At 48.0% G+C, this 27,397-nt stretch overlaps 1 protein-coding gene across 3 annotated transcripts in view; it reads left to right on the top strand.

The window, feature by feature from the left end:
- The window catches only part of LOC141051774 (cytochrome P450 2G1-like), a 61,664-nt gene extending 54,412 nt beyond the window's left edge, over nt 1–7,252 (top strand). For 2 of the 3 annotated variants that reach the window (XM_073548797.1, XM_073548798.1), the window contains 2 exons: nt 5,822–5,963; nt 6,715–7,252. In XM_073548797.1, coding sequence (XP_073404898.1) covers nt 5,822–5,963; nt 6,715–6,899 — 327 coding nt within the window. In that variant the 3' untranslated portion in view covers nt 6,900–7,252. The remainder of the gene's footprint in view (nt 1–5,821; nt 5,964–6,714) is intronic. The other variant, XM_073548799.1, reaches the window with a different exon arrangement.
- The last annotated feature ends 20,145 nt before the right edge of the window (nt 7,253–27,397 follow it).

The following is a 27,397-nucleotide window of genomic DNA, read 5'->3' on the forward strand; positions in this document are numbered from 1 at the left end:
AACTTGATCTCACTCCTATCAACTACCAGCTAGCTCTCACTCCTATCAACTACCAACTAGATCTCACTCCTATGAGCTACCAGCAAGATCTCACTCCTATTATCTACCAACTTGATCTCACTCCTATCAACTACCAGCTAGATCTCACTCCTATCAATTTCAAATTAGATATCACTCCTATTAACTACCAATTAGATCTCACTCCTATTAGCTACCAACTGAATCTCACTCCTATCAACTTCAAACTCGATCTCGATTCTATTAACTACCAACCAGATGACACTCCTATCAACTACCAATTAGATCTCACTTCTATCAACTACCAATTAGATCTCTCTCCTTTCAACTACTAATTAGATCTCACTCCTATCAACTACCAACTGGATCTCACTCCTATCAACTTCAAACTAGATCTCACTCCTATTAACTACCAACTAGATCGCACTCCAGTCAACTACCAAATAGATTTCACGCTTGTCAACTACCAACTGGATCTCACTCCTATCAACTTCAAACTAGATCTCACTCCTATCAACTACCAATTAGATCTCACGCGTATCAACTACCAACTGATCTCACTCCTGTCAACTACCAATTAGATCTCACTCCTATCAACTGCCAACTAGATCTCACTCCTATCAACTACCAATTAGATCTCACTCTTATCAACTACCAAATAGATCTCACTCGTATCAACTACCAATTAGATCTCACTCCTATCAACTACACACTAGATCTCACTCTAATGAGCTATCAACTAGATCTCACTCTTATCAACTACCAACTTGATCTTACTCCTATCAACTAAGAACTAGATCTCACTCCTATGAGCTACCAACAAGATCTCACTCCTATCAACTACCAACTTGATCTCACTCCTATCAACTACCAGCTAGATCTCACTCCTATCAATTTCAAATTAGATCTCACTCCTATTAACTACCTATTAGATCTCGCTCCTATTAGCTACCAACTGAATCTCACTCCTATCAACTTCAAACTCGATCTCGATCCTATTAACTACCAACCAGATCACACTCCTATCAACTACCAATTAGATCTCACTTCTATCAACTACCAATTAGATCTCTCTCCTTTCAACTACTAATTTGATCTCACTCCCATCAACTACCAACTGGATCTCACTCCTATCAACTTCAAACTAGATCTCACTCCTATTAACTACCAATTAGATATCACTCCTATCAACTACCAACTGGATCACACTCCTATCAACTTCAAACTCGATCTCACTCATATCAACTTCAAACTAGATCTCACTCCTATTAACTACCAACTAGATCTCACTCGTATTAGCTACCAACTGGATTTCACTCCTATCAACTACAACCTGGATCTCACTCCTATCAATTTCAAACTAGATCTCACTGCTATTAACTACCAACTGGATGTCACTCCTATCAACTTCAAACTCGATCTCACTCCTATTAACTACCAACTAGATCTCCTATCAACTATCAATTAGATCTCACTCGTATCAACTACCAACTAGATCTCACTCGTATCAACTACCAATTAGATCTCACTTAGGGATGGGCGAATCCTAAATTACTCGGAATCGCTAGACTCTAACGAGTCCGAGTGCAGGACTCGCTACTCGTTGCGAGTCTAGCGAGTCCAATGTTAATGAATGGGGATGCGAGTATTGCAGCGATTCCTGTGCTGCCATTTTTTTTACTCTTTACTCTCGCAAGTGGCCCCTAGCTTAGCGATTTAGAATTCATCCCTAAAGCACAGAAAATCGTTTCTACATCACGCTAGAAGCTAAACAGGAAGTCGCCTGTGCTAACCGATTTACTGCACAGGCTGATCTGATATTCTGCACACACAGGCAGATCTGATCTGCACACACAGGGCGATCTGATCTGCACACACAGGGCGATCAGATCTGCACACACAGGCCCACCAAAGATGTGTAGCAGACGTGATACAGAGAGGCTGATCGGCCTGGTTGAAGAGTGGCCCCAGCTGTGGCAGCCCACCCACCCTGGTTATGGTGATGAAAGACAGCGAAATATGGCTTGGAGGTCCATCGCCAGAAGTATGTTCCCGTCATTTGATCACGCTGGAGAAGATGGGCAGGCAAACATGGGTAAGAGTTATGTGATGTCATTTCTTCTATTTTCTTTTACTGTACCCTTTTTTGGATTAGGAGAGAGTGAGATTTCTTGTGTCACCATTGGCGTCTGTGACGCACGGAAACCGTGGTACCCAGCACCGGGCCGGGGTCTGCTTCACTGGGGGATGTGATGTGACCCGTGCTGTAGTCTCAGAGGATGCACAGTGCAAAGGGGATAACTACAGGGGATGTTTTAATTAAACGTTTTTAGAAGTTATTGTTGGGACGCCACCAAGAATAAATGTGGCTATTTACTGCCACCGTTGCCTATGACTGGCTGGGGATGATGGTGAGGGGCAGCTGAGGTGGAGAAGCCCTTTCTGGGTAGGGCTGGGATCCCCAGGCAGGTTGTAGAAGCAACGCACTCTCCCTGAAAAAATTGTTTAGTGCGCAAAGGCAGTCACCAAGGTAGACTGTGGTGCTGTCTGCGTCACCGCTCTGGGGTGAAGAGCGTGCTGAAACTTAGCAGAGAAGCGACGCACTCTCCCTGAAAAAAATTGTTTAGTGCACACAAGCAGGCAGCGTGCGTGCTATTAGCTGGTGGGATAGATAGCAGCAACGCACTGGTCTGCCACAGAAACAATAACGCTGCAGGGGTAAATATGACCCCAATAATATCTGGTGGAAAAAAAAAAGAAAATTTGCTCAGCTATGCTTCTGATTTCAGCTCTGATGGAAGCTGAGTGAGTAAGCTAAGCTCTGAGGATGGTGCTGTATGCACTGTAAGGCTGCTCCTGCCTTTCTCCCTGCCTACAGTCCTCTACAGCACCCCCTCTGTCTTGGTAGTTCTGAAAAGAACTTTTGTGTTATATGTGAGGAATCTTGAGGTCCTACACTGACTAACAGTCCCTAGATCTGCTCTAGTCTCCAACTCGCCCTGCACTAGCTCAGATCGTCACAGGAATGTGCCCAAAATGGCGGGGGCAGGGTTTATATACAGCCTTGCCTGTGATACATGACATAGGCATCACGATGGACAGCAGCGAATCATAGTAGTGCTCTTCACAGTTTTCTCACCTAACAAACTAGGCTGTCTCTGAAAATTAACATATTCTGTATTCTGCGAGTCCCGAATACAGTATATAGGAGTCCTAGACTCGCTAAGACTCGCTGCTGACAGCGGGACACAAAATCGCTAAGAAACTAGGATTGCTTGTATTAAACTCTGAAAAAACTAGGATTGCCATTGATTTGCATTGGACTCGTTACTGTGCGAGTAATCGCTTGGAAACTCGCAGAGTACCGACTCCTGCGAGTCCCCTACTACTCGCAGAGTAACGAGTCCTAACGAGTAGATTCGCCCATCCCTAATATCACTCCTATCAAATACCAACTAGATCTCACTCCTATCAAGTTCAAACTAGATCTCATTCCTATCATCTACCAACTAGATCTCACTCCTATCAACTACCAATTAGATCTTACTCCTATTAACTTCAAACTAGATCTCAAGTCTATCAACTACCAACTAGATCTCAATCCTATCAACTAGATCTCACTCCTATCAATTAACAACTATATCTCATTCCTATCAACTGCAAACTAGATCTCACTCTTATCAACTACCAACTAGATCTCACTCCTATCAACTACCAATTAGATCTCATTCGTATCAATTACCAACTGATCTCACTCCTATCAACTTCCAACTTTTTCTCACTCCTATCAACTGCCAACTAGATCTCACTCCTATCAGCTACCAACTAGATCTCACTTGTATCAACTACCAACTGATCTCACTCCTATCAATTACCAATTAGATCTCACTCTTATCAACTACCAACTAGATTTCACTTGTATCAACTACCAATTAGACCTCACTCCTATCAACTGCCCACTAGATATCACTCCTATCAACTACCAATTAGATCTCACTCTTATCAACTACCAACTAGATCTCACTCCTATTAACTACCAACTAGATCTCACTCCTATCAAGTTCAAACTAGATCTCATTCCTAGCATCTATCAACTAGTTCTCACTCCTATCAACTACCAACTTGATCTCACTCCTATCAACTACCAACTATATCTCACTCCTATCAACAACTAACTATATCTCACTCCTAAAGCTACCAATTAGATGTCTCTCCTATCAACTGCCAACTGGATCTCACGCCTATCAACTTCAAACTCGATCTCACTTCTATTAACTATTAATTAGATCTCACTTCTATCAACTACCAATTAGATCTCACTCCTATCAATAACCAATTAGATCTCACTCATATCGACTTCAAACTAGATCTCACTCCTATGAGCTACCAACTAGATCTCACTCCTATCAACTACCAACTTGATCTCACTTCTATCAACTACTAACTAGATTTCACTCCTATCATCTACTGTACCAACAGGATCTCAATCCTATCAACTTCAAACTCAATCTCACTCCTATAAGCTACCAATTAGATCTCACTCTTATCAACTACAAACTAGATCTCACTCCTATCAACTGCCAACTAGATCTCACTCCTATCAACTACCAAATGGATCGCACTCATCAACTATCAACTAGATCTCACTCGTATCAACTACCAATTAGATCTCACTCATATCAACTACCAACTGATCCCACTCCTATCAACTTCCAATTAGATCCCACTCCTATCAACTACTAATTAGATCTCACTTTTATCAACTACCAACTAGATCTTACTCCTATCAACTACCAACTAGATCTCACTCCTATCAACTGCAAACTAGATCTCACTCCTATGAGCTACCAACTAGATCTCACTTCTATCAACTACCAATTAGATCTCACTCCTATCAACTTCAAACTAGATCTCACTCCTATGAGCTACCAACTAGATTTCATTCCTATCAACTAACAACTCGATCTCACTTCTATCAACTACTAACTAGATTTCACTCCTATCAACTACTGTACCAACTGGATCTCACTCCTATCAACTTCAAAATCAATCTCACTCCTGTAAGCCACCAATTAGATCTCACTCCTATCAACTACCAACTAGATCTCACTCCTATCAACTATCAGTTAGATCTCACTTCTATCAACTACTAACTGTATCTCACTCTTATCAACTACCAAATAGATCTCTCTCCTATCAACTTCCAACTGTATCTCACTCTTATCAACTTCAAACTCGATCTTACTCCTATCAGCTACCAATTAGATCTCACTCCTATCAACTACCAACTGGATCTCACTCCTATCAACTTCAAACTAGATCTCACGCCTATAAACTACCAACTGGATCTCACTCCTATCAACTACCAATTAGATATCACTCCTATCAACTACCAACTGGATCACACTCCTATCAACTTCAAACTGGATCTCACTCCTATCAACTTCAAGATAGCTCTCAATCCTATCAACTACCAGCTAGATCTTACTCCTATCAACTAGATCTCGCTCCTATCAATTACCAACTATATCTCATTCTTATCAACTGCAAACTAGATCTCACTCCTATCAACTACCAACTAGATCTCACTCCTATGAACTACCAACTAGATCTCACTCCTATCAACTACCAAGTGGATCTCACTCCTATCAATTACCAACTAGATCTCACTCTTTTCATCTACCAAATGGATCTCACTCTTATCAACTTCAAAATAAATCTCACTCCTATCAGCTACCAATAACATCTTCCTTTTAACCCTTCAGTTTTCTACATCTACATATTTTATACATTACTTTTTCAGGGCAGTGTCGTGTTCCCAGTCCTGACTTCTGTCCTAAAAGACCCCAAATATTTTAAAAACCCCGAGGAGTTTGATCCTGGACACTTCCTTAATGAGAAAGGTGGCTTTAAGAAAAGTGATGGATTTATGCCATTCTCTACAGGTAAGATATTGTTATATTATTAAGGCAAACAAATGATCTATGACTGAAAATGAACCAGGGTTTATAATATAACAATATTTTACTTTTATATGATCGGTGGATACGGGCTGGGATAAGGAAGACCAAAAATATCACCTGATAGGATTTGGGAATCTGTTGTTTTATTTTGTTCTTACAAATATACTACAATAGATGTAAGAACCATCACATAAAACAAGGATGAGACAGATGGAATTTTCCCGGTCAGTCCTTTCATTTCCAGGGGAGATTAGCCTCTGCCAGTGATGTTTGGCAGCTGCTTTCTTCTCTTTCTCCATTGAAAACATTTGAAGGTTCAGCTGAGCCTGGCGCTCATGTGTATGGTGGAGTCAGGAGATGTAGCCTTCTGCTGATGGATGTTTATTATTTCGCCAGCTTAAAGGCCTATTACATTAAAGCCTATCAATATCAACCATCTAATATGTATGGAGGACCTTCTCTCTCCTTGAGTAAGATTTCTGGTGTGAGATACATCACAACTCATGAATTAGACAAGCTGCGATGTCTCGTCCTCGTTCCTCCCCAGTTCTGCCCACTTAGGCAAAGCTGGGAGAAACTGATGTGAAAATGTCAAAAGTTGCAAATTGTTTCTGCAACTCCCAAATTGCACAAAAGTGTGGCAATTTTTTAAAGCAATTTGCCCCAGAAAACATTGGTTGGTGTTTAAGTTTTGCTTGACGCCTTATCTTGTACACTCATTTGGTTTTCTCAGGCAAACGCATTTGTTTGGGAGAAGGCCTGGCTCGCATGGAGCTCTTCCTCTTCCTAACCACCATACTGCAGAAATTCATCCTGCAGCCTACCGTAGACAGAAGGAATCTGAACGTAAGACCCGAGCCCAACACCAATGCTTCCAGACCTCAGAACTACCAGATGAATGTCGTCCCTCGTTTCTGAGCAGAATACGAACTTCTTGCAAAAAGAAAACCTAGAAGTTCCAGAACTTGCAATATAAGACGTCTCCTCCAATGTGGGAAGAATATCAACTGATAAAACAATACATAGACTTGTATGCACAAAAATTACATATTTTTTATTTTTAGTATTTTCATGCCACAATAATAATGTACAGAATAGAATCGTAATTTTATACATCTAAAATTATTTTATGTTAATACAAATATCAGACTATGATGTGTCTGTTTTCTTTGATGTAGTACATATTGTTTTTTTTCTTGATTATTTATTTTATTGTGGCCTGTGTTATCTCTGTGCATTTTGTCTGCAATAAAAGAAGACCCCACAACGTATCTGAGTCTCCACCATTGCCTCCAGTGTCTGCAGCACTGATGTCACATCGACAACGCTGCAAGCGATCAGTGAGCTCAGCAGCTCTCAGAGTGGTTGCAGCGCTGTTGATGTGAAGTCTGCAGCGCTGTTGATGTCACGCCTGCACTGAATATACCAAGGACAGCAGCGGAGTCAGAGCCGGACAAAGGAAGGGCTGTCCGGCGACCAAAGCACAGTTTGCTTATTAAATAAACAAACTACATTTTTGGAGAGCTAATACAAAACTCATTTAATCTTATGAGTATGTCCAAAAACAGAAATTTAGTTGCATATAATGTTAGCATGAAGCCATCAGTTCAAAAAAGGCAACCTACTTGGTGTTAGCCACTACATCTGTCAGGTCCCAGGGGAACTTTGGCCTTCATCCTTTAACCTCTATACAGAGATCTGGACCTACTACAGAACCCCCTGGGTTGTGCCCATGGAGTAGCTGCTGGCCAGAGGAGCGATGCTAAAGCAACAGTAGTGAAGATAGCTGGGTCAGTTACTGGAGGTACAGAATCAGGAGACAAAACCATAGTCAGCAAAATAACTGGGGTCACAGGCCAGGAAGTCAAAGAAAGATCAGACAAGCTGAGGTCTGAATCATTAGGAAAATCACAGAGTTAAATGGAGTCAGAGTCACAAATCAGGTCAAGATTAGGACAACAGGAGAATATTACCAGAGTTCAATAATAAATTTAATATCAATAAACCAAAGGCGGCATTACCAGTGTGAGACATATAGATCAGGAGAGCAGACTGTCAGTCATTACATGTCTCACACGGGTAACACCGCTCTAGAGGCGGATTGTCCAAGAGATCTATGTCCGGCCCATAGATCTTAATAGCTCATTTACATATTGAGAAAGACATGGATTTCTCTGGAATAAGACATCGAATTGCAGATATCAAGGTATCATGTTATCCATTTTTTGTGTGACCTATATGCTCATATAGATGCTTAGGAGGGTTAATCCAACTGACAGATTCCATTTAAGTCCCTCACTTAGCTCATGGCGGGAGAGGGCCAGTCTAGAGATATACTATCAACAAAGATTGGTGTATCGTGGCCCACATAGACCCATCTTACCAAATTTACATGAAGATCACAACTTAATGAAAGGTTTGAAACATCTCCTTACTGAAAAGTCATTATGCGTGAATAATTATCTGTTAAGATAGGAAAAGGAATTCTTCTCGAGATTTGCCACGGCTCATAGTCCTACTTCCACTGACTGTGCCCCTACCTCCACAGCCCACAGAGCCAGCAACACACCTTGGCATTACAGTAGTGTTTTCCATCTACTCTGGGCCCATGTCACATTAGTACAAAGTCTGACTGTTTAGCTCTTATGGCAGAGGAGGTGGATTGAGCAGAAGACTGACTCCAGCTGATTGTGTCGCTGTCATAGGCTTGCACTGATTGAGAAAAATGATGTGACAGATATTGCATTACATCCTTTGCTTCCTCCCAACTAACATGTTTGCCAAAAGAACAGGAGACCAAATGTGACATGTGTTTGAATCATAGAATGTTAAAAGTTGGAAGGGACCTCAAGCGTCATTGTGTCCAATCCCCTGCTAATGCAGGACTCACTAAACCATCTGTGATGCCTCGGGGAGGTGAGCTACCTGGAGTGGAGCCTCTGGACTGTGGAACCGACCTACCCCTGGGTGAGCTGACCTCATGAGGACTGACCCCAATACAGCGACCATTAGGGGCAAGCCCAGAGGGGTGGCTCAGGAGGTAAGCAAGTAAAGAGACAGAGAGGGACCGAAGGAAGAAGGAAGACAATAGGGATACAGGAACCAGGCGCAGGTGCCGGGAAAGCTCAGAGGCACAGCGCCTGTGCACTGCAGTAATTTACTCTGCCCTCAACAGGGCAAATCAGTACGCCTGTGCAGGAGCCGCAACAGAAGCAGGGAATAGGATGTCATCGCATGAAGATGGGAGGCGCCGGACCCGGACCTGCGACACCCATCGGACCGGTCCGCCCCTGGGTGAGTATAATCTAACTTGTTTTTCTTATCTTTCAGGTTACATCGGGGGCTTATCTACAGCATTACAGAATGCTGTAGATAAGCCCCTAATGGCGGTGACTGCAGCTTATATGCGAAAAATGAGGTGACAGGTTCCGTTTAAGGGAGCCACGGTGATGATTTTAGAAGGGTCCATAAAATGTGCTGGTTCCTCCACCATGTCACTAGACTGAAAAGACCTAGACAGCGCATCCGCCTTGACATTCTTGTTGCCTGGCCAGAAGTGAAATTCAAAATCAAAACGGACGAAGAACAGGGACTATCTGGCCTGTCAAGGGTTGAGTCTTTGTGTAGATCAGAGATACGCCAGATTCTTATGGTCGGTGAAGATTATAAACGGATGCACAGCCCCCTCGATAAGATATCGCCATTCCTCCAGAGCCAACTTTATGGTCAACGACTCACGATCTCCAATGGTATAGTTGTGTTCTGATGCAGAAAATGCTTTGGAGAAAAAGCCACAAGGAACAAACCGCCCTGCAGAGGATCTTTGCGAGAGCACTGCTCTGACTACTGTGGAGGAGACTTGAGAATGAAGGCTTTATTGGTCTTCGGACAATGTAGTACCTGAGCTGCGGCAAAGGATTGCTTCAGGACTAAGAAGGCGCTCTCCGCTTCCGGAGTCCAAATATTGGGACTTGCTCCTCTCCAGATGAGGGACGAGATAGGCTTAGTCAAAGAGGAAAAATGAGGAACAAACTGCCTGGCGAATCCAAGGAACCGTTGAATGGCTCTTACCCCATGGGGTCGCGGCCAATTGAGAATGGCCGACACCTTCTCAGGATCCATCTTCAAGCCTGAAATAAGAGATAATATAGCCCAGAAAGGGTAAAGAGGTCTGCTCAAAGATACATTTTTCGAGCTTGGCATAAAGATGATTCTCCCTCAAACACTGCAAAGACCTCGCGGACACTCCTTCTGTGGGTCGGAAGATCTGAAGGAAAGACAAGGATGTCATCCAGATACACCACGACACAGGAATACTGCGGGGGCATGGCAGAGGCTGAATGGCATGACCAAATCTCATAATGACCGTCCCGAGTGTTAAAAGCGGTCTTCCACTCATCCTCGGAGCGAATGTGGATCAAGTTGTAGGCGCCATGAAGATCGAGTCTAGTGAAAATCCGGGCCCCCCTTAAACAATCAAAGAGCTCCTGGATTAGTGGCAGTGGGTACCTGTTCTGTGATGTCACTCAGGCCTCTGTAGTATATACCGGGACGAAGAGAAGCATCCTTCTTTTTGACAAAGAAAAATCCCGCACCTGCAGGGGAGGAAGATTTCCAAATAAATCCTTTGGCCAAGTTCTCCTGGATATATTCAGACATGGCCTGGGTCTCAGCAGGAGACAACAGATAGATCTTACCCCTAGGCGGTGTGGAGCCAGGAATGAGCTCAATCGGGCAGTCATATGGATGATGCGGGGGACGATTCTCAGCCTCCTTACTGAAGATGGCTGCAAAGGACCAATAGACCGAAGGTAATCCAGCGGGAGAAGAGGAAGGTTGTGGAGAGCTAACCAAATAAACCGACTGTAGACACTGTTCCTGGTAGGAGTGTCCCCAAAAGTGCACGTCACCTGAGCGCCAATCAAAAGTAGGCTCATGTGCCCGGAGCCAGGGTATACCAAGAAAAAGCGCATGTGAGAGGTTCGGCAGCACATACAAGGCAATCTTCTCGCAATGTAGAACCCCAATCCGCAGCTCCACTTCTTCAGACACCATAGTGATGGTTTCTTGTAAAGGTCTACTGTCTACCGATGCAATCAAACGTGGTGTCTCCAGGGTTAGGACCAGAATCTGAAGCCTTCTAACTGCCTCAAGGCTAATGAAATTGCCTGCCGCACCTGAATCCACATAAGCCACCTCAGAGTAACGTCTCTGATTGAAAATCACCAGAACGGACAAGGTCAGGGTAGAGAGGAATCAGGAACACCTAGGGAGGCCTCTCTTACCTGTCCTAGGTGGAGGAGTTTCCCGGTCTCTCCAGACAGGCATGCAGCAAATGGGAAGCACTTCTGCAGTAAAAGCAAAGACCTTGAGCAAGCCTCTCCCTACGGCGCTGCTCCGCCATCTTGAGCAGATCAACTTGCATCAGTTCGGGTACGGAATCAGATGCGGACACCATTGGTGGTGAACTGGATGCCCTGTGAATGGAGGGGATAGATCGAATGGGACTCCTCTCTCTACCAGACTCGCAGGAGCATTCCTGGAAACGTAGGTCTATGTGCATGGCAAGGGAGATTAGATCCTCCAGGGAAGTTGGAGTATCTCATCCTGCAAGCTCGTCCTTTATTGTCCGACAGTCCACGCCAAAAGGCGCCAACTAGTGCCTCATTATTCCATCCCAGCTCGGCGGATACAGTCCGGAAGCGGATGGCATATTGGCCTACCAACAGGGAACCCTGGTGAAGGTTAAAAAGAGACTCAGTCGTGGAGGCCAACCGTCCAGGCTCATCGAAGACCCTGCGAAAGGTCTCCAGAAAAATTGACAATTGAGAAATTATGGGGTCGTCCCGTTCCCACAGAGGATTTACCCAAGCCAAGGCTTCTCCCTCCAGGTGGGAAACTACAAAAGCCACTTTGGCCCGGTCGGTGGGATACTGCAGAGGAAGGAGTTCAAAGTGAAGGCGGCACTGGTTCAAGAATCCTCTGCAAAGTTTGGGATCCCCGCTATACCTGGGAGGCTTGTCAAGATGAGGCGGGGAATGAGGCACGAGAACAGACCCATAGTCACTGGGGGCTACCTGAACGGGAACCGTGGCTGCGGACTGCAAATTATACAAGCGGTTGTCCGCAGAGGCCATGTAGCTCAGCATGCAAGCCTGCGTGTCCCGCTGTTTGGTGAAAGCTCCTGCTGGAAGCTGGCAAGCTGAGTGGCATCAACCGGATCTGAGGCCTGCAACGAAGTTAGACGAGACTCCATAGATTGCATAAAGGTCATGATGCTCTGTTGCTTATCGTGTAAATGTGCCAGCTCCTTCTAAGTGGAGGAAGTGCCAGGAAGGCAGGCAGTCCAGGGCTCAGGACGGACGAGGGACCAGGGACAAGGATCCAGGAAGACAGGCAGGACAAGGCATTGGACGGTCGACAGCGGGAGGTACTGTGACAGGACTCCGAACAGCCAGTAGCGGAGGCAACTATGAAGAGAGACAGAGTTAGACGAATACGGTAATTGCTGGCACGCAGTGCACAGAGAGACAAGGGGGCCTGGGGTAAATAGGCAGAACCTATGCGATAATCAGGGGCCTCCACTAAGAGGAGGAAGCCTGAAATACCCTAACCCTCACTCTGATTGGCTGGACGGGAATTTCCCTGTCAGGGCAACTAGTGTCCATAAGACACTGGTGCTGCACGCGCCCGTGCTCTGAGTGTCCCAGGGCCCATGCGCAGGCACCAGGAACTCAACACAGAGCGCGCGACCAAAAGCCAGGGAGAAGCGTGGCGGGACCACGCAAGGACAGCATGCCAAGACACAGGAGCCGTGGCGGGAGAATGGACGGCAGCAGCGTAGGACTGGGCAGCTGCGGTAGTGGTGGGGGACCCAGCAACAGCAGGGGCAGGGATACGGGCAGTGGAGGAGGTAGCAGCGGTGGTAATACCATCTCAGACAGATGTCGGTCCGTACTCTATTTGAAGGCTTCCATTGAAGGAGAACTCACCATATCTTGTGGCAGCCTGTTTCACTAATTGATCACCCTCACTGTCAAAAAGTTTTCTAATATCTAATCTGTATCTTCTCCCTTTCAGTTTCATTCCATTGCTTCTTGTGTTTCCATGTGCAAATGAGAATAATGATGATCCCTCTACACTGTGACATCCTTTCAGATATTTGCAGACAGCTATTAGGTCTCCTCTGCCTTCTTTTTGTCAAGCTAAACATTCCCAGATCCTCTACCCGTTCCTCGTAGGACATACTTTGTAGTCCGCTCACCATCCTGGTACCTCTTCTCTAAACTTGCTCCATGTTTTCAATGTCTTTTTAAAAATGTGGTGCCCAGACCTGGACACGGTATTCCAGTTGAGGCCTGATCAAAGAGAGATAATTACTTCACATGATGCAGAGTCTATGCTTCACTTAATACATCCTAGAACTGTGTTTGTTAGGCAGCAGGTTCCTGCCTCTGCACAGGAGGAATCCTAAGCCTTGCCTTCTGCGGTCTCCCATTCAGTCCCGCCCACAGAGGAGGCTGATCAATAAAGACATCGTTCCCAGCATCTTGCTCAAGCTAGTGCTGTTAGGTTGGTTGTTGCTGCCACCTCTGCTTCAGCCTTAGCAATCCGCACTAGCCAGCAGTGAGCAGCTCCAGAGTCTAAGTCCTTTTTACAGCCTACTGAGCATGCCTGTGGGATGACCTCTCATTGGAGGTAGGAGGTCACATGCTCAGGTCCTCAAGCTGCTCTGATTGGACCATCAGGAAGGTCCCGTAAGGACGCTGCTATAAAAGGTTTGCATGGGCGCTCGGCCATGCGCTAGTATAGACTCTTTATGCTATTTGTGTGAGTGATGATGGATGCATGAACTGGTGACTGACTCATTATAACACCCATCCCTTGGATACGCATATTTGTAGGGTTTAGGGTTTGGAGTCAGCGCCTATTAGTGTCTGCGTCTTGTGCCACCGTGCTACATCTCACAGCACCTCACTCAGCGCCATACAGTGCCATCCTGCTCTGGGCACTTCAGTACCTCATTATGCGGCTGCATCCACCAGTGCGGCGCCGTGCGCAAGTCTAGCGCTTTCCTCCCTAGTCCGGGTGGTTAGTGGCGTCTGACAGAGCGGTGCTGTGTGCACGTAGTGCGCTTTATCTAGCTATTCGTCTCTTCTTGGCACCACAGTTGTGGTGTCAATCACTAATGTGTCTAGAGCAGGGTTCCCCAACTCCAGTCCTCAAGGCCCACCAACAGATCATGTTTTCAGGATTTCCTTAGTATTGCTCAGGTGATAATTGCTTCACCTGTGCAATACAAAGGAAATCCTGAAAACATGATCTGTTGGTGGGCCTTGAGGACTGGAGTTGGGGAACCCTGGTCTAGAGGGACTCTAACCCAGTTTCTCAGGGGCAGAGTCCTGTGACAATACATTAGCGCTCTCACTGCTGAGCTCTGTGAGCATTATCAGGCTATGGCATTTATATTTGGTGGTCATGCGGCTCTGTGAGGTAACAGAGTCCGCTTCTGTACACACTGGGTGAAGTTAACCCCGTGTGTTCCCCTATTATACAGCCATAGCCATATAACGTCTGCCATTACCAAGCAGCAATTAAGATCTCTGCACGGTGGACCCCGGGCTGCGAACGCAACTAAATACCATTTTATTATTGGGTGCATTCCACTAGCCCTTAACACTATACTAGCGCCAGGGTCTTGGCTAGTAATGGCAGATGGCTGCTCCCATCATCCGCTTTTTTTCTCGCCCATATTATACGTGCGGGTGAATTCGCAGCAAGCTGCGATTTACACCATATTACGCCCGACACGCGCCAATGCAAGTCTGAGTGCGAGAAAAAAACGGATTATACACGGACCATGCGTGTGACTTGCGAGAAATACACACCGGTGTCCTTTAGAAAAGCCAGCAATTCAGTGCGCTATACTGTAAAATCACACTGATATGTTAAAATAGAATAGACAGAATACATGTATACACATAGTATAGGTATATATATATATATAGTGGTGTAGTGACCACTGTGTCTGCTAGGGGGCGCTGTGTGGGTGTCCCAGGACAGGCTTATAAGCATTTCCAGTGAACTGATAGGATTAGGATGCTGAATGATTGTAATGTATCTCAAGGGGGGTGGCCATGAGATGAAGGCTTGGTTAGGCTACTTTCACACATCAGGTTTTCGGCGTCAGGCGCGATCCGGCGTCGTGCCGGAATGCCGGATCCGGCAAATGTTTTGTAAAACCTGATGTGCCGGATCCGGTTTTCTGCCGGATCCGTCTTGTTCTTGACAGACAAAACCGGATCCGTCTCATCCGGTTCATCCGTTTTTCTATCCGTTTTTCGACGGATTACGCCGGATCCGGTTTTTAAAATTGACCCTTGTGGCCTTCCGAACGGGATTGGCTACTGGAAAACTATATATAGCATGTTCCTACAGCCCTTCTTTGACAGGTTGTAGAGGAGAAAGTGCAGGTTGGAGAGAAGAGCAAGTTACTGGCGAAGATGGATGTTGTCATTGGAAATATTACCACTAGAAGTTCTGTGACGGTTTCAGTAATGAGGGACAATTTTGCACTATACTTTATGTCACCTCAAGGCAGAGTACACTGGCAGGATGACAGAGTGTGGAAGATTTGTGCCCTAACCAAACTTGTGTACCTTCTGGACCAACAGTATATACCTTTGCCAACCAAAGTTGGCTATCTTGTCATGGTCTTACTATTTTTAGCTTTAGGCCACAGGTGTGTACCTGGTTGTGTTTTATGCAAAGTATTTCACCTTTTAACAAAAGTTGTGTACATTGTTAGGAAATCACCAACAATAAACACAACTTTTCAGGTGAAATACTTTGCTTCAAACACAACCAGGAACACAACTGTGGCAAAAAGCTAAAATTTACCCACAGTTATATACCTGGTTTTGAATACCTTTTTACCTTTTAAATACCCTGTATTTAACCTTTTTTTTAAACATATTTCGCCGCAGAAAGAAATGACAGACAACCAGTGTAAACAATAATTTAACTTTTATTTAAAATATTTTTTTTTGTGTAAACTGTTTTTAAAGTTAAAAAAACTTTTTTAATAAAGGTTTGAAACCAACCAAATGGGCATTTTTATTACAAAAAAAACATTATAACTCAGTGTAGTGTGGGGTGGAAATACTGCTGGAGGGGCTGCGGGACACTTCGACAATGGGAGTGTGGAGAGAGGACTGGGATCGTGGTGGGGAAGGAACAGTTAGAGGTGATGGTGTGGAAAAAGCTACAGAATGGGTGGACATGTGGGAGGCAGAAGAGGTGGTGGGCGGTGGAGTGGAGGGTTGGGCAGGGACTGTAGGAGCAGATGATGTTGATGGAAAGTTGTATGGGGAAGGAGTTTGGTACGGGGAAGGAGTTTGGTACGGGGCAGGTTGCTGGAAGTGGGGAGATGTCTGGTACTGGGGAGGTTGCTGGTACTGGGAAGGTTGCTGGTACTGGTGAGGTTGCTGGTATGTAATAGGAGGGGGAGGATGGAAAGTGGCTGGAGGGGGTGCAGATGTAATAGGAGGGGGAGGATGGAAAGTGGCTGGAGGGGGTGCAGATGTAATAGGAGGGGGAGGATGGAAAGTGGCTGGAGGGGGTGCAGATGTAATAGGATGGGGAGGATGGAAAGTGGCTGGAGGGGGTGCAGGTGGAGGAACTACTGTGGTGGGAGGAGGAGGTTGGGAGGTAACTTGCTGGAGAGCACCGTGGCATGAATGCATTACATGCATCTGCTGGGTAGGAGATAGTGTTGCCATGCGCTCCACAACAGACCTGAAAAAGGTGTGGTTTGGCGAAGATCTTGCTTCTGAATGCATGGTTTGCAGAAGTGTCTTCACCTCCAGAATGCTGGAGTTGATCTGCTGAAAGCCTGCGGAGATTTGCTCTGACAAGACTTTTAGACAGTTCTGGAAAGATGCATTCAGATGCAAGAACTCTGGCGCATAACTCTTTTCCTGACCCCTCTGCCGCTGCCGCCCAGTACCCGCAGGTGTACTAGAGGCAGGGGCAGAAGGGTGGAGTAAAGGGAAAGCGATCTCCTCACCAGCAGCTTCATGTAATGTAGGCGGCCACGATGCTCCTGTGCTGGTGGATGGGACAGATGGGTCGAATGTGTGGGAAGGCTGGGAAGGTGCAGATGTACCGGGGCGGTCGAAGTGTCCCTCGGTGCCGGTCTCCTCAGGGATCGCCTCAGAAGGGTCCAATCGTGCAGGCTCCCGAGTGCTGCTCACCGTGCTGTGGAATAAAGAGAAAAAAAAACAATTAAAATACTGACATGGTATGGCCCTGGCTGAAAAAAAAAGTTACATCTAACATTTTTTTTCACATGTGGTGTGTAATATTTACCTTCTAGTGACCATTGTTTCCCGGAGGAACGACAGGGCTTGTGCGTACTTGTACTTGCTCCTGCGTCCTCCAGATCCACTCGGGGCCCGCATCTCTTTATTGAACTCCTTCTTGAAACGATCCCTCACAGACCGCCACCGATTCACAATTCTGTTCCCTGAAACGAGAAAGGAGTGGTTAGTATACAACATCAGTGTTTCACAAACTCCAGTCCTCATGGTCCCCAGGGGTCATGTTTTCAGGATTTCCATAGTAAATAGAAATCCTGAACACATGATCCGTTGTTACCACGAGGACTGGAGTTCGGGAAACACTGGTTTACATCAAGCAACCGGTACTGTATATACTTACGCTCTTTAATCTGGGCCCGAACATCGAGGTCCTCCCAGCGGCCCACAAGGAGCGAACAGATTTCCTCCCAGAGTCGTCGGGTAACGATAAGGTCAGCGTGGCGGCGGTCAGCCATATTCCAGAGCGGCTCCCTTTCTCTGACGAGATCGATGAGGTGGTCCACATCGAGTCCTCCATCCTCACCGTCAGAGTCGGGAGCACGCTGTGAAGGCTGTTAAAGAAAAAGACAAAAATAACATAATTAGCCTCCACAAAAGAAATGAAATAAAAAGTGCAAAAAAACAAAGCAAAAATATTTATACTTACACGCTGGTGACCGCCGCGTTGCTGTCGCCGACGACCCTGGGAGGCACTGCGAGGACCTCTTGGCCGAGCACCAGATTGGGAAGACTAGAGAAGAAAACAAAAAATGTTATGTCTTTGGATGTAGGCATTTGTTTGCTGTGTGTGGTCTGCAGAACATTGTTTTCTATGTGTTGTGTGTAGTGTGATGTTGTGTTTCTGCGTTTGATGCAAAAAACTTACCAATTGTGAGCCCACTCCAAGTGTCTGTCCACCCCTTCCTTCTTCTTCTGGGAGCTCCTCTTCATCTTGTGAATCCTGTTTTGAAATAAAAGGCAATGAATAGACATATATTACAGAGATGATGGATTTTGGAAATAAAAACTTACCGTCAAACGCTGACGATGCGAGGGAGGGCTCCCAGAAGATGATGTGCTGTCTTCCTGGTGGCCACACTCCATGCCTGTGGGTGGTGTTCCAGCTGCTGCCATTGCTGCTGCTGCTGCATCTATTGGGCGGCTGTTGAATAAAGAGAAACAAAGGGCCAATGAATATCTTGATATTCAATAGCCCTAGTTTGGAGGAATGGGGGATTTGATAATTACCGTCTCTCATCTGCTGCTGGCCTCCCCTCCTCAGCATGTTCCATTTGCTGCTCCATTTGGGGTGGTGGTGGTGCTGATGGTGCTGCAGTGGTCTCCTGCCTTCTCCTGCTGCGCTTGGTTGCTTTCTTGGGTGGCATGTTGGGTGTGGCTGTGGGTCCCACTGTCTTGCTTTTATATATGTCTTGTGGGCAGAGCTACTGAGCATGCTCAGACCAAAAAAACCGGATCCGGCCACCGGATCCGGCTTTCGCCGGATCAGGCGCATTGCGGCGCTCATAGGCTTTCATTGTGTGAAAAAGCCGGACTCGCCGGATCCGGCGTGTCCGGCTTTTTCGCCGGAGACAAAAAACGTTACAGTAGCCGTTTTTTCCAGACGCCGGATCGCGACACATTGCCGGATCCGGCGAAAACCGGATGAAACGCATGGCCATCCGGCGCGATCCGGCGCAAATGCAAGTCAATGGGGGGGAAACCGGATCCGGCATTGCATTTCGCCGGATCCGGTTTCTGTCAAAAGCGCCAGATCGCGCCTGACGGCGAAAACCTGATGTGGGAAAGAGGCCTTATGTGCTGATCAGCAGAGCTGATCTTTCGTGCCAATGTGTAAGGCCCTGTGCACACGGTGCGGATTCTGCTGCGGATACGCAGCGGTTTTGCCGCTGTGGATCTGCAGCAGAACTGCAGGTGATGTACAGTACCATAAAAGACTTCTTTTGTGCGGTTTTCCTGCAGTTTTCCACCTACTCCACTATAGGAATCTGCAGGTGGAAAACCGCACAAAAAACACAAGATAACCGCAAAAAAACAGGAAGAAATCCGCAGGAAAAATGCAGTTCATTTGACCTGCGGATTTCGTGAATTCTGCACAGAAAATGCAAGCACAGAATACGCACCATGTGCACATAGCCTTAGGGAGAAGCCTTCAGGTAGCTGGAGAGATGGGCGGATTTAGCTACCTACAAATCCACCAGGGGTGTGTCTGAAAACGCCTGTAGTAAAAGGCTATGTGAGTGTGTGAAGGGCCTTTGATGAGGTCATAGCCATGTGACCCGGTGGTCGTGGCTACGGACCATATAACGTGGCCAGGGTAGGTCACATGGGTGAATGCAGGGACCCGGTTGGTCCGTTTTGGAAGGTCCCATGAGAGAGATGGGGCTGCCTGCGGACAGCATGTGAAGTGGCTGTGTGTAATGGCTGCCAGCATCTGAGAGGTCCCAGGAGAGGGAATGAATGTCTGCAGTCTGGAGAAGCAGCCGTGAGGTAATCCTGAGGGGTTATAACTGTGAGGCTAAGAGAGCCTGTGTGCTGGACATTGCACACCCTGTGTGACCACAGGCTTAACAGAGGGAAGCTGTGACATCGGCGGCCGTGACCGCCGATGCCCCTTCAGCGGCGGTGCCCGCCGCAGTGTCCCCTCACCTGCGCCCTCCTGTCCACGCGCACTTCCGCTCTGCTCCCCGCTCTGCTGCGGGTAACCGCGCCGGCCTTAGGCCGCGCACGCGCGTTCCCCCGCTCTCTTCTGCTAGTAGGGGGCGTCGCTGAGGGGCGGGTCTGTAGGACGTACTTCCGGGTTCTGGATATATCAGGCGTCCGCTCTATTTTGAGGGCGCCTGGTGATTGTGTGTGACTTCCTGCACCCATCGGCCCATACCTACTCTAGTGAATCCTGCCCATCCTTTTGCTGTTTTCCCTGTGTGCTCTGTGGCCTGCTCCACTTCCGTCTGTCTGTCTCTGCCCTGTTCCCCCTCTCTGATCCTTCCCCTGTGGACTCCTGGCCAGTATTTTCCGCTATCCCATCCTGCTATCCTTGTTCTGCCTGCCTGTCCATCGAGCCGTCCCTCCTGGCACCGGCTGTCGCGGTTCTGCCCCCTGCGGTCCTGCCCCTAACGATCCCTGTACAGGGGTCGGTCTTCACCAGGTGCGCTCGGCCCAGGGGCTCCTGATCCACGACCCAGAGGGTCCACTCTTGGACGTATTAGACCAGAGTTGTCACAGTATCACCAGGCCATGGATCCCGCCGGTGCCGCAGCCGCCACACAAAAGGAATTACTTTTCCTTCGTGAAAATCAGACCCGGATAATGTCCTTTATGAAGTCTATGGACACCCGGCTATCCGCCCTGCAGACCTCTGACCCCGGGCACGCTCCCCTCCTGGTCAGCCTCCAGCAGGAGCTCGCGCAGCAGCGCGACGCTCAATCCCACATCTTAAGTTACATGGCATCCGTGGATGATCGATTGCTTGCTCTGCAATCCTCTGCTGCCGCAGCAACTTCCCCCCGTGACGTAGTCTCTGCCCCGTCTCCCCGTCTGGGTAAACCCCCCAGGTACAGCGGAGACCCTAAGTTATGCCGGGGTTTTCTGAATCAATGCAGGCTACATTTTGAGCTTGCCCCCATTCAGTATCCTACTGACCGCGCCAAGGTGGCGTTCATTGTGTCCCATCTCGAGGGTGAGGCCCTGTCCTGGGTGAACCCCTTGTGGGAGAGGGATGACCCCGTAGTGTTAAGCATTCAGACCTTCTTGGAAACCTTTCGCAAGGTATTCGATGAACCGGGTCGCTTAGCATCCACCACGGAGGCCCTTTTTAACCTCCGCCAGGGTTCCCTCACAGTGGGGCAATACGCCATCCGCTTTCGGACCCTCTCTTCAGAGTTGGGGTGGAACAATGAGGCTCTTGTGGGAGCCTTTTGGAGAGGCCTCTCCAGTAAGATCAAGGATGAGCTTGCCGGGCGAGACACCCCCACCACTCTGGAGGACCTTATTTCGCTGGCCACTCGTATTGATCTACGCTTTCAGGAGCGCGCTCGAGAGGCGGTCGGAGAGAGAAGGTCCTTTAGGCTGTACCAGGCTCCTGTCCCTCGTTTCCCTGCATCTCCTGTTAGTACCGCTCCTGAGCCAATGCAGATTGATCGTGTCAGACTGTCCGAGCAGCGGCGCAGGGAGAGGATGACCAAGGGACTCTGCCTGTACTGCGGAGGTGCCAACCATTTTGTGCGTTCTTGCCCGGAGAAGCCAGAGAGGTCGGGAAATGCCTCCACCTAGGTCAGGTAAGAGAGGACCCCCTAGGTGATCAAAATTCCTCTCTCCCCCTTACCCTTTCAGCTTTGATAATTGCAGGTCGGGAGCGTGGATCTGTGGAGGTGTATGTGGACTCGGGTGCTGCTGGTAATTTTATCCGCCAGGAGGAGGTTGATAAACTCCGGATCCCGGTGAATGTATTGAGGAACCCTCGTGCTATTTCCTCCGTTGATGGTAAACCTTTACCCGGACTCATCACCACGGTTACCGTCGAAGTAGACCTTCAAATCGGAGCACTCCACCTCGAGAGGATAGCCTTTTATGTCCTGCCACAACTAGCCCATGCTGTTCTTCTAGGGCTACCCTGGCTCAGACGGCACGAGCCGGTGATTGACTGGCGCTCTGGGGAAGTTCTCCGTTGGGGGCACTCCTGCCAGGAGCACTGCCTACGGGCTCTCACTCGTCCCCGTCCATGCTCGAAGCCTGCCGACCTTCCGGGCCTACCCGCACCCTATCACACGTATGCTGATGTGTTCAGCAAAAAGGAGGCGGACTCCTTACCACCTCATCGCTCCTATGACTGCCCTATCGACCTGGTCCCCGGAGCCACCCCTCCCAGAGGGAGAACTTATCCTCTATCCCCAGCAGAGACCACGGCTATGACGGAATACATACAGGAGAATCTGGCCAAGGGGTTCATCCGGAAATCCTCGTCCCCTGCGGGCGCAGGTTTCTTCTTCGTTCGGAAGAAAGATGGGTCCCTGCGACCCTGTATTGATTACCGGGGCCTGAACAACATCACTGTTAAAAACCGGTACCCGCTCCCGCTGATTCCAGAACTCTTCGACCGGCTGAGGGGGGCCAGAATCTTCACGAAGTTGGATCTGCGGGGAGCTTACAACTTAATCCGAATTCGAGCGGGGGACGAGTGGAAGACGGCCTTCAATACTCGGGACGGCCATTATGAATACTTGGTCATGCCGTTCGGTCTCTGCAATGCTCCGGCGGTGTTTCAGGAATTCGTAAATGAGGTATTCCGGGACCTACTCTATTCCTGCGTGGTGGTGTATTTGGATGATATCCTTGTTTTCTCGGCCGATCTCTCCTCCCATCGGAGAAGTGTACGCATGGTCCTGCAGCGCCTTCGAGAAAATCGTCTTTACGCCAAGATTGAGAAGTGCCTCTTCGAGCAAACAGCGTTACCTTTCTTGGGATATATCATCACGGATTCCGGCCTTAAGATGGATCCGGAGAAGCTGTCCACGGTACTCCAGTGGCCTCGTCCAGTTGGCATAAAGGCCATCCAGCGTTTCCTCGGCTTCGCTAACTATTACCGACAGTTTGTACCCCACTTTTCTACAGTTACCAAGCCCATCACGGTCCTGACCCGTAAGGGGACGAAGTCTAACGACTGGTCTACCGAAGCCGAGGACGCCTTCCTTGCCCTGAAACGCTCGTTTGCCTCTGCTCCGATCCTACACCGCCCAGTGGCCAGTAGGCCCTTCATCCTGGAAGTTGATGCCTCCTCCACTGGAGCTGGGGCGGTCCTTTCCCAACAGGCTCCATCCGGACGTCTAGTCCCCTGCGGGTTCTTCTCCAAATCCTTTTCTCCTGCGGAGTGCAACTACTCCATTGGGGACCGGGAATTGTTGGCCATTAAGATGGCGCTGGAGGAATGGCGATATCTGCTCGAAGGGGCAGTGCATCCCTTTACTATCTTCACGGACCACAAGAACTTGGCCTACCTGCAATCTGCCCAGAGACTCAACTCCAGACAAGCCAGGTGGGCCCTGTATTTTTCCCGTTTTGAGTTTAAGCTCCACTTCCGGCCCGGCAGTAAGAACATCAAAGCTGATGCGCTTTCCAGGTCTTTGCAGCCACCTGAAAAGGAGGAGGATCCATCATATATTATCGAGCCGGCTAAAGTTATCTCCGTGGCCCCTGTGAGATTCTCTACTCTTCCGCCTGGCAAAACCTTCGTTCCTTCGAACAAACGTCTGGAAGTGCTGCGCTGGGGACATTCCTCCAAGATTGCTGGGCACGTTGGGATTAAGAAGACCCTTTTGCTTCTCTCCCGGTATTACTGGTGGCCCTCTCTCCACCAGGACGCAAAGGACTTTGTAGCCTCCTGCAGGACCTGTGCTCAGAACAAGGTTCCAAGGACTCTGCCCTCCGGTCTCCTTCATCCGTTGCCTGTGCCAGAGGCCCCTTGGCAGCAAATCGCCATGGATTTCGTGACTGATCTGCCTCGCTCTGCTGGATGTACTACCATCTTAGTCGTCGCAGACCGCTTCTCCAAGATGGCCCACTTCATTCCCTTGTCCGGACTGCCATCTGCTCCGAAGTTGGCCGAGATCTTTATCCACCAGGTTTTCAGGCTGCATGGTCTTCCTCTACGAATCGTGACCGATCGAGGGGTCCAGTTTACCTCCCGATTCTGGAGGGCTCTCTGTCAGCTCCTGGGCACGTCTCTCGACTTCTCCTCAGCGTATCATCCACAAACCAATGGCCAAGTGGAACGGATTAACCAAATTCTGACTACCTACTTACGCCACTTTTCTAACACCCATCAGGATAATTGGGTCTCACTCCTACCTTGGGCAGAATTCGCTCATAATAATCATCCCAGCGAATCAACGTCCAAGACGCCGTTCTTTGTGGTAACTGGGCTAAATCCTGGGGTTCCGTTGCCCTTTTCCGCATCGTCTGGAGTTCCTGCAGCAGATACTCTCGCCAAGGAATTTTTGCAAATTTGGAGGGAGACCAGGGAGGCGCTCGAGGTAGCCAGCATCCGAATTAAGAAACACGCAGACAAGAGACGAAGGGATCTACCCCCGTACCATCCCGGGGACAAAGTCTGGCTTTCTACCAAACATATCCGCCTAAAAGTCCCTGCTTACAAGTTAAGTCCTCGATACATCGGGCCTTTTGAAGTACTTGGGCGCATTAACGAAGTAGCCTACAAATTGAGGTTGCCGGCATCGCTCCGGGTCCCTAACGCCTTCCATATCTCGCTCCTTAAACCTGTAGTTTTGAATCGGTTCCAACCAACCTCCATGTCCCCTCCTTCGCCAATTTGTTCGGACGATGTCTTTGAAGTAAAGGACATTTTGGCCATGAAAAGGGTCAAGGGTAAAACTCTTTTTCTTATCGACTGGAAGGGTTTTGGTCCAGAGGAGAGGTCCTGGGAGCCCCGAGAGAATGTCGATGCCCCCCTTATCATGAAAAGATTCCTGACCAACCTCAGAAGGGGAGGACATATGGGGGGGGGTACTGTGACATCGGCGGCTGTGCCCGCCGATGCCCCTTCAGCGGCGGTGCCCGCAGCAGCGTCCCCTCACCTGCGCCCTCCTGTCCACGCGCACTTCCGCTCTGCTCCCCGCTCTGCTGCGGGTAACCGCGCCGGCCTTAGGCCGCGCACGCGCGTTCCCCCGCTCTCTTCTGCTAGTAGGGGGCGTCGCTGAGGGGCGGGTCTGTAGGACGTACTTCCGGGTTCTGGATATATCAGGCGTCCGCTCTATTTTGAGGGCGCCTGGTGATTGTGTGTGACTTCCTGCACCCATCGGCCCATACTACTCTAGTGAATCCTGCCCATCCTTTTGCTGTTTTCCCTGTGTGCTCTGTGGCCTGCTCCACTTCCGTCTGTCTGTCTCTGCCCTGTTCCCCCTCTCTGATCCTTCCCCTGTGGACTCCTGGCCAGTATTTTCCGCTATCCCATCCTGCTATCCTTGTTCTGCCTGCCTGTCCATCGAGCCGTCCCTCCTGGCACCGGCTGTCGCGGTTCTGCCCCCTGCGGTCCTGCCCCTAACGATCCCTGTACAGGGGTCGGTCTTCACCAGGTGCGCTCGGCCCAGGGGCTCCTGATCCACGACCCAGAGGGTCCACTCTTGGACGTATTAGACCAGAGTTGTCACAGAAGCTCTGTAATGGACGCTAATGGACACTATGCTGGTGATATGAACTTTATGTTACTGGTCACGGTTTATGCTGCATAATAAACCGTAGGGACTGTTATGGTTTTATGGAAAACCTGTGCCGGATGTGATTATTTGGCTGCCAAGTGAGTATCCCCTACCCGAATGACAGCGCTACCTCACAATATATATATAAATATGTCATTGACACACACATATATATAAATATATATATTTATATTTCATAGAGCTATAGATAGCAGAGTAGGCGAAAATTCAATTGTCGGCATCTGTAAAATCATTACAGAACCCAACAGGATATGAGACATGGTTTACATACAGTAAACCATTGCACATCCGTTATATTTTTATATGTCCCTCACTAATAATGTTAGTAGTGTGTGTGTAATATTTTGGAGCTGTAGGTGTTAAATTAAAGGATTAATTCACTGAAAAAACTGGCGTGGGCTCACGAGCAATTTTCTCCGCCAGAGAGGGCAAGTCAGTGAGGGCGGAAATTAATAGCCTAGAGAGGGACCATTGTTTTTGGACCCCCCCCCACCGGCTAAAAAAATCTGCCCACAGCCACCCCAGAAAAGGCGCTGTAAGATGCGCCAATTCCGGCACTTACCCGCTCTCTTCCCATTACCCTGTAAGGGGTAGCATATGGGGTAATAAGGAGTTAATGTCACCTTGCTATTGTAAGGTGACATTAAGCCTGGTTAATAACGGAGAGGTGTCAATAAGACACCTCTCCATTATTAATCCACTAGTCTGAAAGGGGTTAAAAAAAAACACACACATTAAGAAAAAAGACTTTTAATGAAATAAATAAACACACATTTTTTCCATCTCTATTTAACTCCCCATCCAAGACTCCCCACGCCAGTTTTTTCTGTGAATTAATCCTTTAATTTAACACCTACAGGTCCAAAATTCTAACAGATATGCAGTGGTTTACTGTATGTAAACCATGTCTCATATCTAGTGTTGAGCTTTCCGATACCGCAAGTATCGGGTATCGGCCGATATTAGCTGTATCGGAATTCCGATACTGACTTCCGATACTTTTTTCATATCAGATACTGGAATCGGAAGTTTGATTCAGCCAATGGGAATCCTCAGATGTGTGGGCACATCCTGTTAGGCATGTAGGCATGTTAACTATTGGCATGGCTGTGATTGGCTGCTGAAATGATGTCATGATGCACTATAAAAGCCACTGCCGCCGCCATTTCTGGTCACTCTGCTGTGAATTCAGTTAGGGACAGGCTGCTGTTGAAGACTGTGAGGGACAGTTAGAAATATTGATTCTCAAAACAATATTGTGCTTTACCCAGGCTACATAAACCACCACTGTAGCTTGCTTTTCCCTAGCAGCAGTGTTCACAGCTGTCTGCAAGGGCTGTGTGAGTGCAGCTCACGCTGTGGAGTGGGTCCTGCAGCCACGTCTGGTTGTAGGCCGCCCAGCGTGCCTCACTGCTGCCTCATACATATTTTTCTTTTTGAGCTGCTTATTTTTAAAAAATTCTATCTAGTGTGCTTCCATCCGTATCCATATACGTTGATTGCAAACACTAGTAGTAGACAGCGGAGCCTTTCTGTAGCCTGTCAGTGCTAGTGCCCACTTAGCTGCACTGTTCACGGCTGTCTGAGAGGTCTCTGACTGTGTGTGAGTGCAGCTCACGCTGAGTAGGGTGTCCTGCAGCTACGTCTGGTTGTAGGCTGCTCAGCGTGTCACTGCCTCACACATTTTTCTTTTATTGCAGCTCATTTTTTCTCCTATTAGTGTGCATCCATCTGTATCCATATACGGTGGTTGCAAACACTCTAGAAGTACACAGCGGAGCCTTTCTGCAGCCTGTCAGTGCTAGTG

The sequence above is a fragment of the Dendrobates tinctorius genome, unplaced genomic scaffold (genome assembly GCF_039654945.1).
Source record: "Dendrobates tinctorius isolate UK_male_01 unplaced genomic scaffold, ASM3965494v1 ptg000158l, whole genome shotgun sequence".
In the NCBI taxonomy this organism is placed as follows: Eukaryota; Metazoa; Chordata; class Amphibia; order Anura; family Dendrobatidae; genus Dendrobates; species Dendrobates tinctorius.